A 14,004-nucleotide genomic window follows, 5' to 3' on the forward strand; every position below is an offset into this window, starting at 1 on the left:
TTTGCAGGCCCTGAGGCTCATTGAAATTGATTCTTTCACTCAATGGGTCATCTGTTCTGACTCTCTTGTAGCTTTGCAGCTATTATTATCACCTACTGGCACTTGTTGTAACCTCGTCTATTGCATCTGTGAGCTGCTGTCACGGCTGAATGATTCAAAGTCTGTGCATCTGCAGTAGGGCCCACAGTTGCATTGCTGGTAATGAAAGTGCTGATGCTGCTGCCAAACTGGGACATCACCTGCATCACTCTGCCTTGTTTCTTCTACCTTGCTCAGATGCCCTTGCTGTGCTTCGGACAGGCTTCCCTAATTTTTGGGAGTTGGATTGGGTTTCTGAGGTGGCGACTGATGGACAGGGCCATCATCTTGCTTCCATTTGTTCAGGATTGTCTCCACTCCCATGGATTGCTTGTCATTCTTGCCATATTTCAGTTGTTTTATCTTGCCTCCATCTGGGACATGTTGGAGTTTGTTCTTGGGATGGCTGACACTCCCATGTGCCTGCATTGTGGGGTTGAAGAAACAGTCGAACACTTCCTCCTGATTTGTGCCCAATACGTCTGTTAGAGACATGTGATGGTATCAAGCATCAATGCTCTGGTAGTCCCTCTCATCTCTGTGTGTGTACTTCTTGGGGGAGGTAATTACCCAGAAGAGTTCGGCACTCCATAGTGCGAGCAACTGCTACATATCTCACACAAACTGGTCGTCATGCTACCTTATAGCTAGTGAAGAGCACTGGATCTAACAACAATTTGCTACACATCGTGAGATGGCAGACAACCTGGAGAACAAGTACCAGCTGAGAGAGGAAGGAGAGAAGCTGAAAGTGAGAAGATGAAGACTTGAATTAAATTAAACAATAATTGCTGAGTCCAGGTGTTAGAAGCGGTCTGCGCATGACTTCTTCTTCACCTTCAGCCTGGCATCAAATCAATCTTGTTTTATCATGTTTGATAAATGGTGACAAATGACTCAACTCACATGACCTCCCATTAAATCTCTTCAGGTCAACCTCTATGATCGACTAGGCTGTTTTTAGCGCATTTTCTCATTTATGGAAAAAAGGCGCTATTGTGCTCGTCATTGCCATCTTTCTCTCCGTCCATCTGTCGGTGACTTCACGTTTTCATTCTGAAAAGGCACTCTCTGTCACTCACTGCAGTGAGTACAGAGTTATATTTTTTAATTGAGCTACGCAAATTCCGTCAATCAAGTTTTTAAGCCAACACCTGTGTGCAACTTTTTTTACAAGTTAAATTATTTAATATGTTAATCCTATTGATTTTATTTAATTCTGTGCATCCAATTTAGAATATTGGGCAGAAGTTTCCCAAAATTGCATGTAAAAATTATCGGTTCATGGGTGAATTTTGAAAATCACTGGTAAATGAGACCATTTTTGGCGCTTTTCTCATTTATGAAAAAATGCACTATTGTGCTCGCCATGTCTGTCCGTCTGTCTGTCCGTCCGTGACTTCATGTTTTCGTTGACAAGAAAATGCCCTCTCTGTCACTAACTGCAGTGAGTACTGAGTTATATTTTTTATTTTTCACTGAAGAAATTGGGAAAAAGCAATAGCAATGTGTGAAATTGGATAGATTCACTGGAGTTATTGTCCCATTAAGTGCAACTTCTGCTTGATTTTCCTGTTGGGGCCTATTGCAAGAGTCTACTATGTATGGAATGATGATCAGATGATTGGTGGTATCAATGGTATGCACTTGGCAGTAGCATGATAACATAGCAGCAAACACTATGTGGAGGCTGTTGGTTTTTTTTTAGCTTTTAATAGGCGATTTTACATGACCATCTATAGGTAGTAACTTGCATGCTCAAATCAAGGGTTAAGTAGTTCCCATCATAGAAATATCATAGTCTTTTTTCCAAGTATAATCCTTATTTATTTGATAGATCACAAATCATACAAATATTTTAAGATGCCTCTATATGAAAGCATAAGCAGTCTTACACTGCATGATGAAAAACATACTACAGTGATTTTTGACTTTGGATCTGCCTATACAAAGTAAGTTAATTTTAAGTGTGCTATATCATTCATGTTTTTTAACTCATAAACCAGTGAAAAATATTGACTCCCATTAATGCCAAGAACCTTGCCACAGCACTTGAGTTGCTGGTGGCTGGCCTTCATGAGAAGATTTACATTTTATAAACAAAACTGAACCAGGTCTCCCTCGTGTAATCAAAATGACATCGTATTCAGCGTGTCACATGTGGTTATTGAACCCTACAAATTGTTCTTCTGACCAGTATTACATCATTTTGAGCAGGATTGGTATTATTTTCTACTTATTATGGAAATTTGGTGTCCCTTAAGTGATCCAATTGGAAATTTGACATCCATGACTGATAGGTATACCTACTAAATTTTCATTCTTGCCCTGAATTAAACTTCAGCACTGCTCAGTAACTGAGTGTTGACTCTTGTGTCCAGTGTCATGGATATCACAAAGGGATTTCTTTAACTTGCTTATAACAGAGCCTGGCCCTGGATAGTTGTGAAGGACAAGTCAAAAAAAGCTGGCAGCCTACAGTTTTTTCTGAAGGGTGTTAATGTGGTCAGACTGAACATCCAGAAATTATTATAGCTTTCTTCAGTTTTTGTCAAGTTGGAGAAGTTGACTGCAATAATTATGTTGACATTTACACCAATTATCTTGATGTAAATTAGTTACTGTAATCATGTCCACTGTGGAAAAATGAGGATAGGAAATTAATAGTTATTATAATAGTCAACAATTTCATTATTTTCATAGTCAGCAATTTTAATTTCAACTTGTATCCTAACATTTGGGGTGGAATATATCTACCTTTCCAGCCACAACTAGAGCTTTCCTGTCATATTTTAAAGCCTCATGAAATTTGCTAAATGAATTCTCTTTTCTGATTGTTGACACAAGTGCACGCTCAGGCCGTGGGATTCTAAATATAGGAAAAAATCACATTATTGCTGCACAATTTGAGTAATAAGTAAGATATTTAACAAGCAATCCTGCCATAAAAGTGCTAAATGCTGTTGAGATTGTTTCCATCCTTGCATGTACAGTATCAACAAGCATACCAATTCTGGCTATTGCCTCCTAACTAATCTGTGATTTTTGTATGACATATAATTTTTGCACAGGGTTGGGTTTGCTGGAGAAACGGGACCCCGAGCAATTGTTGCGAGTGTTGTCGAGTGCCCAGACACTGGCAATAATGTACCCGTCTTTGAGAGCTCTGATCCTCAGATCCTGCGCCGCAGAATTACACTTTTTATCCTCAAAATTTACATCAGGTAAAGCTCATCATTTTTATTTCCATCAGTTTTATTTCCATCTTGTGCAATAATTTGAATTATTTACCTTAAAAAATTACTTGGAAGTAATTTCCTGCTAAAAGCCCCACTTGAAGACCCTGAACATATTTCACATCTATTATTCTTTGATTAGGAGAATAAAGTATTAAGAAATCTATGTTATTGAAAATAATGAGATTACAATTTTTAAATCTGAAAAATAATTTTGTGTTATTGATGAGCTTAGTCTATATTTGTATAGTAGATGTATCATCTATCATTTTTAAATGGATCCCTGCTGATATCTTGCTAGAAGATGGTATAGGTATGTATGTACCAGTATGCCAGAAAATGAACTAAAAGGGTTCACTTTAAAAGAAAATTGCACCCATTTATTTAATATACTATGTATATTAGAATAAACAATATTGCTTTTATCATCATTCAACTTTGATTTAAATTAAGAAACAGTGGGAGCAATTATTTTTCTTTTCAAAATATTGCATAGCCTAATATCTTAAAGATGAGACTTTCCATCCATCAAATATATGTGTATACCTACTCATTTGTCCTCAACTGCAGGTGTCTATTGGTCAACCCCAAGGAAAGACGAATTGTGGTTGTTGAAAATCTATTGGGGAGTTCAATCATTAAAGAAACAATTGCCTGTGTTCTTTTCAGGCATTTTGAAGTAAGCAATTCTGTGCATGGCTATGCTCTAACTATAGATGATTTTTATATGTTTTGAATGTTGAATGAAATGTTTCTTATAACTATATTGCAGTTGTATACCTAATATATCCACGTTGAAAATTCTATTTTAACTTTCTAAGATTAGGCATAAATTTTTCTTACATTAGTAGCTCCAGATTTAACCCTTGACAGATTTCATAGTTACAATTGTGCCTAAAATCTGAGTGCTTATGCTGTCTAACTTGTGTTTTAAACTGTGTGCAGATGGTGTCTGTGTCGTTTGTGCCATCACATCTTGTTGCACTGCTCACGCTGGGAGTGGAGACGGGGCTTGTGGTGGACATAGGTTACTCTGAAGCCTCAGTCATCCCTGTCTTTGGAGGCGTGGCTATCCTCAATGCCTGGCAAGCTCTCCCACTGGGAGCCAAAGCTATGCAAATGTTAGTGAAATTGATGCAATATTTGTCTTTGAATTTTACAATATTTTTGCAGAAATAACTACAATTTTGCTGGAATTATTAATTATTATGCTTAGAAAATAGAGCATTATATTTTAGTTTTAGAGGAGGGTGTATATGAAAACAGCTTCACGCATCAGTTAGAAATTATTCCTTTTAAAAAAAATAATAAAGACAACTCATTAGATGTTTAAATGTGTAATATCAGTCCAACATTTTAGACAAGAAATGCAAGGCCTCACTTTAGGGCGGTTATAAATTTTTTTTAAATGCAGCAGAACCATGCCTTCTGTGATCCATGAAGAAGAAAAAAGTTGACTAAAATCTCAAAGATATCATGTCTTCAAGCAAGAAAGAATAGGTACTAGTGCTGTTGGCTCGTTGAACTGAAATGCCAGGAACATTACAGTGGCTAATGTTACTTGTTGCTACAAAGAAATGTTACTACACCTCTTTAATTATCTGTCATGTCCCTGTTCTCACTGGTAGACTTAAAAAGAAAAACAAAGACTGGTAGAATTACATTATTGTCCGTGTTCAGAGCTACGTATCACATTTCCAGGGGCATGACATTTCTTGTACTGATCATATGTTCATTATAATGGTATCAGGTTCTCAATTATTTTTGTTCTCTCTCCAGATTTTTTTTTCATTCCCTTTCACCCATTCCATATCGTATCCGGCAATTGATCCACAAATTTCTTGTCTCGACACTCAGGAAAAGCAAAGTCATTTGTATTCTCATCCACCTTATTCATATTTCCAATCAAAATGTTGGCTAAATTCATCGTCATACCGAATTCATCATTTATTTACAGTTGATTTTGTTTTGAACAGTATATAATAGATACAAATTAATAACTTAAGAATAATGTACTTCTGGATTGAATTTTGAAACTATGTATATACCAGGGTTGGCAATGATTAAATCAAAATGATTAAGTCATGTGATTAAATCACTTGATTTTTTATAAAAAAATCATGATTTTTTTGCTTTTTTTGATTTTTTTGATTTTTTCATATATTTAAATATATTGAGTGGCAGTCTTTAATTTATATTGAGGTATTGTTATTCATGATTTAGTATAAATGTACTATGAATGACAAATTGGTATATAAACTTGTTGCCTTTAGTGTGTATTAGGTTCCAATAAATTGAATGTTTTTGGTACAGAGGCATCAAGTGTTGCAATACACATGCATTTCAAAACATAGAGCGACATTCGGGCTGTGTGAGCTGTAGCCCCATCCTGCTGGAACCACATGTCTCCCAATGCTTCATTTTCAACAATGTTTTCCATCATGGGGTGCAAGAAATTTTGCAACATTGCAGCATAGCGATCAGAATTCACTGTTACGGTTACTCCCTCCTCTGAGAACGACTCCAACAGTGTGTTGCAGCTAACGGCCCCCATCTTCCAGATATTGTTTTCAAAACATAAGTATTCTAAATGGTATGTTATGCTAACTTCTAGGAAAATAAACTTTCTTCTTTATGTATCTCCATTACTCTTTTATTTTACCTCAAAACTGCTCAATCGGTTCACCCCACCCTGTATATTGAAAGGTTGAGATTGTATTGACCTTTTGGGCAATTAGATTTTCCACCCTAATATGAGTATTCTAATTGAAATATTTAATTTCAATCTTTAAATATGTGAATTTAAAACTAGAAACAAAACAATTACAATTATAAGACTATATATAAAATATTTAAATGCAATGAATGGATATAAAATATTTGAATTGTGCACATGTTTATTTCACTCTGTATTAGATTTTTTCATAACTTAAGTCTCGTTTCAAGTCGTATGAGGTTTGTTTGGTTATCGTTCAGTTTATGTTTAGTATTTGTTAATTGGTCTGAATTAAATGGGAACAGTGCAGTCAGTCACTCAGTCATTTCTAGTCGGTGTGTATAGAGGGTAGAGTCTGGTACATTTACATGACATAAAACTAGTAGATCTATTGATGGTGCTGTGCACTGCGTTATCAGCTACCTATGTGACTCTTCAATGTTTAGAAGATCTGCATTCCTGAAGTGTTTTTGTATATTGAAGCCAGTTAAATGGTCAATATTTAGCTCATTACCTTGCTCCATACAAACTTTACAAAGCTAATGAATAGACTTACCAATAATTGTTTACCCAAAAATCCGTAAGTGGTAAACATCACCTTGGCCTGTTGGCCATTATTGATGGCAATAAGTGCCCTTTTTAGCCATCCATTAGGATCCATATTACTGCTATTGTTAGTAGGCTAATTGCAACATAAAAAATAACACTTAAAAAAGACAAAAAAGTTGAAAAAATCAAAAAAATCAAATAAATAAAAAAAATCATGAAAAAATCAAAAAAATCATTGATTTTTGATTTTTTTGATTTTTTTAAAAAAATCAAAAAAATCGCCAACCCTGGTATATACAATTAGAAAGTAATCATAATTACCAAGTAGGTATTACCTATGATTTTAAAATTTTCTTATAGGCAAGTCTCATAGACAAATGCAACCTCTCAAGCTTTTTTATGGATAAAATTTTTGCTCGTTTGATTATTAAACTTAGCTCCAATGGAATGTTCCTACTGGTGAAAATTTAATTTTTTTCAATTAATTGCCATTTATCTTATGTTCAGCATGAATTTTTTGTTATATTGTTAATTGTTGTGTTGGTTGACACAGGAGCCTGAAAGCGTTGCTGGAGGAGCGCAGCAGCGTCATAGGTGAAGATGGAGAGGCCACCAGCCTGCAGGACTCAGATCTGCAGCTTCTTACATCTCAGAGGCTTGAGGATATCTTAGGTGAGTATGTCAAGTATATGGTAAAGAAGACATGAATCATTAATACTGTTCCTCACAGACTTCACATATAATATGTAAAGTTACTTGTTACAAATTTGTATTTTTGTTAGACATTAATATTTTTTGGTATCGTTATGAATGTTGATAATCCAAGATGACACATTTGTCAATGACAAAAGAATATTTTGCTTTTGATAGCCAGCTCCTATGTTCCTCTAATCAAATGCATGTTTTCTGGAGAATTGCCTGCACTAGATCTATGAAAATTTATCTTTTTGACGAAATTTTGTTGAGTTTATGTCTATCCCATTCAATTCACAACGCCTAGCTTGAAGGTTGCGATTTAGCACAAGACTCTGGTGTTGTTCTTCAACATAGAGTCTGAAGAATGGATTTCCTCAGAAAAGGTGAATTTTGACCGATTAGGCAATATAAGCTATACATGTTGAATAATTCGAATATTGGCAAAGATTTCTCTCTGAAAGGTTCTGAATACACCCCAAAACAAACAAAAAAATTTTTTTGAGGATAGACCCCTGTATTGTCCTGCCAAGCCAGCATCCTGTTACCAAACTCAATTAGAATTTGTCTCTCAAACTAGTATTTAAATATTTTGCACATCTGATCCTCCTTAAGTGATGAATTATCTTCATAATATTCCTCAATAAATTCTTGACTGTGTGCAGTTCGGTGCTGTTTTGTAAGCACGCCGGAGCGCAGCGAGAGGCTACATCAGAACAAAGCTGACCGCAGCAATGAGCCTCCACCTCCCCCTCCTGATGTCCTCTACCCTCTCTCTGGGGAGCGCACTCTCAAAATATCAGGTATCTTTTTCTATCTCATTTCATTATTATTATTATTTTGCAAAGAGATTATCGTTACGCCTGGTACGTACAAAATTTAGAGGGAATGTTACAATCTCATTATTATTATTATTCTGCAAAGAGATTATCGTGACGTCTGGTACAAAAGTTCGAGTGCACGTTACAACCTTTCTCAAGTTCGTTATCTCGTAACTCATTTCATCTCGGGTATGACCGTGTTTTTCAATATCCTATTAAAAAGTTTTCTATTGAATCGCATTAGAGAAACTTAAATAATTGACGGCTTTGAGTCGTCTTCATTTTATGAAACGACTTAAATGGCTCATTAGAATTTTGGTGAATCCAATGTATGGAAACCTGAAGCTGAATAACTTTTAATAAGTCAATTGACTGACGTGACTCAAAATTAAATTAATGAAGAATCAAGCAAAACAGGGCTTATTCATAACGAAAGTTAAACAAGAATCAAATGGCCTCAATGAAGATCTTCATGACGGTATAAGTGTTTATCTTTATATAGGTATTATTGGTCGAAGTCACCACGATTCAAGGCGCCAAGTCACCCCCAGTTTAGGGTGCTTCTGTCTCGTATCGATGTTTAATGTGTGCTAGGGTGGAATTCCGGATAAGTAATGTATGAATCTGTGCGCTTATTTTGGATCCAACTATGTGGAACTAGATTTTCCTTCTATTGTTAACTTCTATTTTGGAACTGATTAAGTTCACAGGCTTGAGTGATTTTCAATATATGAAGCACTATTCATATAATTTTAGCCTTACAATGATTGTGTGGAGCTAAGCTAGCCTCGTACCACGCAGGCACTGTCAGGGAGATGGCTGCCGAGGTGCTCTTCGAGACGGATGCCGACAACCTCTGCCTGCCCAGCATCATCCTGGACGCCATCAACAAAGTGAGGGCTTCAGAATATGGACTATTATTGTCCTTTTTAGCGCATTTTCTCATTTATGGAAAAAATGCACTATTGTGCTCGCCATGTCCGTCCGTCCGTCCGTCCGTCCGTCCGTCCGTCTGTCTGTCTGTCTGTCTGTCTGTCTGTCTGTCTGTTCGTCCGTCCGTGACTTCACGTTTTCGTCGACGAGAAAATGCGCTCTCTGTCACTCACTGCAGTGAGTATTGAGTTACATTTTTATTATTATTAGTATTCCATGGAGCATTTATCGTGGCGTCTGGTTCAAACGAACTTCGAGGGCACATCACACATATGATTAATAGCCAACGAAAAATAAATCGACACAAAAAAGGATAAAATGACTAAAGGATAAATGATTCATAGGCTCTACGAAATAGTTCCATCTTTAAACCTTACTCGTACTTGTGCCTGTGTCATGAGCATCAGTTGTGAGAGAAGTTTTATAAATGAGAATATGAAAAGATTTGGTACGTAGAATATTTTCAATGTCTGTTATTGTATATATATGATATGCGTTCTTGCAGAGATGCTTTCTCAACATTTTGAGTTGTGAATTTTTTCATGACAGTTTTCCTTCAATTAATCCAATTTGCCGGGAATTCCAATGTAACCTGGAATTATTTTATCCGTTAAAATGTGTACACATAAATGAATCAGAAACGTCATTTGTGTAATGCGGGGCACATGAATGGTTAAAGCGATCTTAATAGTTCAATTGCCAGTCATGCTATATAGCGCTAACCAAATGTTCAAAGTACAACCCTTTTGGGGCAATTATCTTTTATTTTAGAAAAGAAATATGAAGATTCTTAACGTAGCTGTTTAAAAAGTTTAATCGAAAGTAATTGCATTGATATTACTTTTGTTGTTAACATGACACCAAAGCCTTCACAGCAGGTGTGTAAGCGTAAATGTTCTTCCTCGCTATTCTCGAAAGCTCTGAACCCACAATTTCGTTAGATACCACGGTCGTTGCAATGCAAAGGCTCTAACTTGCTCATAATTTCTCATTTTGCTGTTATTGTTGGTCTGGAAGAAAACTATGTAAAACGTCTAACCGCTTCTGGAGGCCATGTGATTTGCTTACGAACCGCTTATTGCTGTTTGCTTATGAATGACGTGAAGCTATGCAAGTAGTGTACTCTGTAGTATGTTCTTTAAATGCCGCTATGCTCTGAATGTAGTGTACTCCGCTGTACGTTCTATGAATGACATAAAGCTACGGTATATAAGCAGTGAACTGGAAAGCTATGTAAATAACTAGTGTACTCTGCTGTACGTACTATAAATGTACGTCATGTAATAGATGATGTACGGGCTAAACAATGACGTATTGAGCAGTGCCCTGTGGACGTGCGACGGGAGATGACAGCGAACTTGGTAGTGGTTGGCGGGACGGCGGCGATGCTGGGTTTAAAGAAGCGCTTGTTACAAGAGTTGCGTCTGCAGTCTACCAGGGGCGACATGGCGCCATACACCTTCAAGCTTCACAAGCCTCCCGTGCCTGATAACTGCGTCACGTGGCTGGGAGGTGATGGGAGCATCAGGCTGTTACTTGTCTGCTGGTCGTAACGCTCAAGTGGATGTTGTTTGAGACACAAGGGCTTGCGTGAGAGAAGAGGAGTTAGGACAAAGTGATAGAAGAGGAGGAGGTAGTACAAAGAAAGAAGGCATGCTGAAAAGGCATGAATATGACGTATGGACTCACTTCTCTGAAGGGTATGCACTATGTCGCGCGGAAACTGCCGAGACGTTCAGGATCATCATTGCTTTCTCTTCTTATGGGTCATGCTCAAACCCTGCTCCCTGGCCCATATTGTTCTGCAGCGACTTGGCTTTGGACAGTGCAGCCTATAGAATTTTTAATCGTTTTGAATGCTTTGAAAACGGCATTCAATTTATATCCGACATGTCTTTTTCACTGCTGCTCCTTGCCCAGGGCTCTCGTGTCCTTTTGTTGGTCAGCCATGTTGGGCCAAGGAAAAGAACGGAACAAGGGAAATGGGAAAGGAAGAGCAATAATAAAAGTACCAGGAAGATTAATAAGGTCCTTTGCGTGGCACCCTAACCGAGTAGACTTCTCCTCGATTTCAATACTCACCATAGCTGAGTTAGGGTTGGAAGATAAGAGCCAGAGAGCAGGGCTTCAATGGATGTTATAGTAGAAAGAGAGGAGTGACGAATCTGCTCTTAGCATGTCTGTGTACCCTCAGTCTGAGCAGAACTAGACTTCCTTTCAGAGTTTCTCAACGCGGCAAGAGTTTAACAATATGTGGTGTAGCCTCATTTGTCGGGTTAGGTATAGTTTACCAGCAGCTAATTATAATGTTATCAACAATGGTATGCATGTTATATCAATAATGGCCAAGGTAAATAACTAAAATCATGTCTGAATGATTGTGCAGGTTGCCTGCTTGGAAGCACAGAGGCGGGACTGGCGCCGCGCAGCGTCACGCGGGAACAATACCTCGCCGCCTGCAAGAGCAACGCGCCCATGCCTGACTGGTCGAGCCTTGTGTACAACACTCAACACGACCCTAGGGCTCCCGCATAGTGCAATACCATGAATACCTAATATATAATCTATTACACTAAATGCTTTACTTACTTTATGCACTGATAAGAAATTGATGTATTTAATTCATATCTTATTTTATACGTTCGATTAAGCTTTACTGGGCACGTGAACGTTGCGATGTAAGCTATATATTAAAATGAATATCGTAACGCATTTGCCTTTAGTTCTGACCTTTCTGTATCGCATTCTGTCAGTTTTCTATAAGCTGTTGTTATGCCACCTTAAAAAAATCTTGGCAGTCACAAAAAATACTTACCGTATTCTAATGCGAGTTCTTAAACCTCGCACTTCAATTGCCAGCTGCACTGTACGATCTAGTGTGAACTTCAATACACGCAAAAAAATAACCTTGTAAGATATTCGTTTCAATCACGTGGCGACCAATTTACAGAGCATTGATGCAACGACGATGCCACGTAACTGACGTAAGTATAACTTGAGTGGCTACGCTCCACTTGGATACCACATCTTTCCAACAAAATTTTATATACCAATGTATTTTTACAGAAAAAAACCTTTTGCTGTCGTTGAAACGAAGCCTAGTGCATTTTCCGCAAGCATAATTTCTAGATTAGGGAACAATGGAAAAATTCCTGCTTCTGATCCTTCTGCTCTCTGCATCTCGTGTGAGCGATGTTTATTTAAAAAGAATTCTTTTCCGTAGAGAATTGTCGTTTTAAGGTAGAATAGAGCTCAACAACATCTCATTGTAGTGTCAACTTTAATGTAACGGAAGACTAGTGCATACGAATATGAACATGTGGTACTCTATCAGACTATCAACACCTCACCGAGCTCACTTTCAAACTCCTCCGCACACTTAACCGGAAAACGTAACTGAGCCAATCGAAACTTCGAAAGTCCTTCAATTCTGAACAGATCAGAAAAAACATCGAAACAATAATACGCAATCCGCCGCGATAGGAATTGCATACTTTTACGTCATTTCGTTATGGATTAATTGATTAATACCAGTAAACAGCTCATAACTTTCTGAATTCTGAACGAATATGCATGAAATATATATCATAACAAATTAATCACCAGACACCGCAGATCGTCGCAAATTTGAACGTTTCTGCGTTTTCGATTTAAACGAAGCTTTACAAAAATTCGGTTAGGTTAGGCAGGGATAGGTTAAGTAAAGATAAGTTGGACCATTGTGATGCAATAACAAATAACGCAACCTAACTAATCCTCACCTATTTTAACATGATCTAACCTAATTAATTAAAGATATTTGTTAATAAAAAACGAAGCAACTTAAAAATTAGCAACGGTTCCTGTCCCGGTATCTTGCTATTAATTAGTTATATTTTACATTCCAAGCAGATCGTTCAGAATTGAGGTAAATTAATGTTCGCATAAGTTGCGTTTTTTCGTTTTAATCGAGAACGAAATAACGATAAAATCTTTTATAATTACCCCGCGGTAATTATTGCCAATAATTTGTATAGGACTAAATTTCATGCAGACCCGTCCATAATTTTCTAAGCATATTGAAGGTCAAGTTAATAAAGCCAATAAACGACTTGGACTGATCAGACGCTCTTTCGAGTTCCTAGATGCAGGAACGATGAAGCAGTTGTTTGTTGCTGTCGTGCGCCCGAACCTAGAGTTTGGAAATGCGCTACCAAGGCGTGCAGTGCGCTACCAAGGCGTGCAGTGCGCTCCCAAGGCGTATTGAAGGCGCGTGACTTGCCTTGCCGATGCGTCAATTCCAAGGCTCGTCCGAAGGTCGTCTCGTCCAATGATTCCTTAGCGCGAAAAAACCGCGCGAGACCACACGTTATCTTCCTCAAGGTCGCGAGACAACAAGGATGACAATGCCGCGGGATTTGCCAAAGTGATATGCTTAGTCATCATGACCATTAAACTATCATTTAACTAAAGATCTTCTTAAGATATAGGAGCATCAGATAATTATGACAAGCAAAACTAAACGATGAAGGTCAGTTAGCACTGTAGGTATAAGCGCTAATTTCAAATTTTTAAACCTTGAAAGTGGTTCTCCGAAATGGGAACTTTTCTTAAAATCTGTAACACTATTTCTTTACCTACCTATAAGACATGCCATCGAAAGTTTTGGAATGAATCATATCTTAGACAACTTAGTGTATTTTAACAAACGGGCATGTTAAAGCCTAGTAGCCTTGAATCTATTCAATAATTTGTAAACTGTACTTTACATGGCTGTGTGTAATTTGTAGTTTACAGTGAAATTATGAAACACTTTTTCTAATCACACCGGAAAGTATTCATTATCGAAACTCTCTTCAAATTATACCTGCCCACTCAAAGCAAAGGCACGTTCTCACAGCATGTGTACGTGTGTCTTTACCCTTTTACAACGGCCAGGCTTATCCAGAAATGATGCAGCACAGCGCCTGGGATGAGAATGCAGCATGCAATAGCACGA

General features: G+C 37.6%; 1 protein-coding gene across 1 annotated transcript; it reads left to right on the top strand.

Annotated features, from left to right (window-relative positions):
• Window positions 1-1,565: 1,565 nt before the first annotated feature.
• LOC108666119 (actin-related protein 10) lies at window positions 1,566-11,738 on the top strand. Its single transcript, XM_018152935.2, has 9 exons — window positions 1,566-2,030; window positions 3,150-3,302; window positions 3,885-3,993; window positions 4,260-4,435; window positions 7,133-7,251; window positions 7,938-8,075; window positions 8,895-8,986; window positions 10,349-10,538; window positions 11,413-11,738. The coding sequence occupies exons 1-9, from the start codon at window positions 1,942-1,944 to the stop codon at window positions 11,559-11,561; spliced, it is 1,215 nt and encodes a 404-aa protein (XP_018008424.1). The 5' UTR covers window positions 1,566-1,941; the 3' UTR covers window positions 11,562-11,738.
• Window positions 11,739-14,004: the final 2,266 nt, after the last annotated feature.

The sequence above is a fragment of the Hyalella azteca genome, unplaced genomic scaffold, assembly GCF_000764305.2.
Source record: "Hyalella azteca isolate HAZT.00-mixed unplaced genomic scaffold, Hazt_2.0.2 contig5144, whole genome shotgun sequence".
NCBI classification, from domain to species: Eukaryota; Metazoa; Arthropoda; class Malacostraca; order Amphipoda; family Hyalellidae; genus Hyalella; species Hyalella azteca.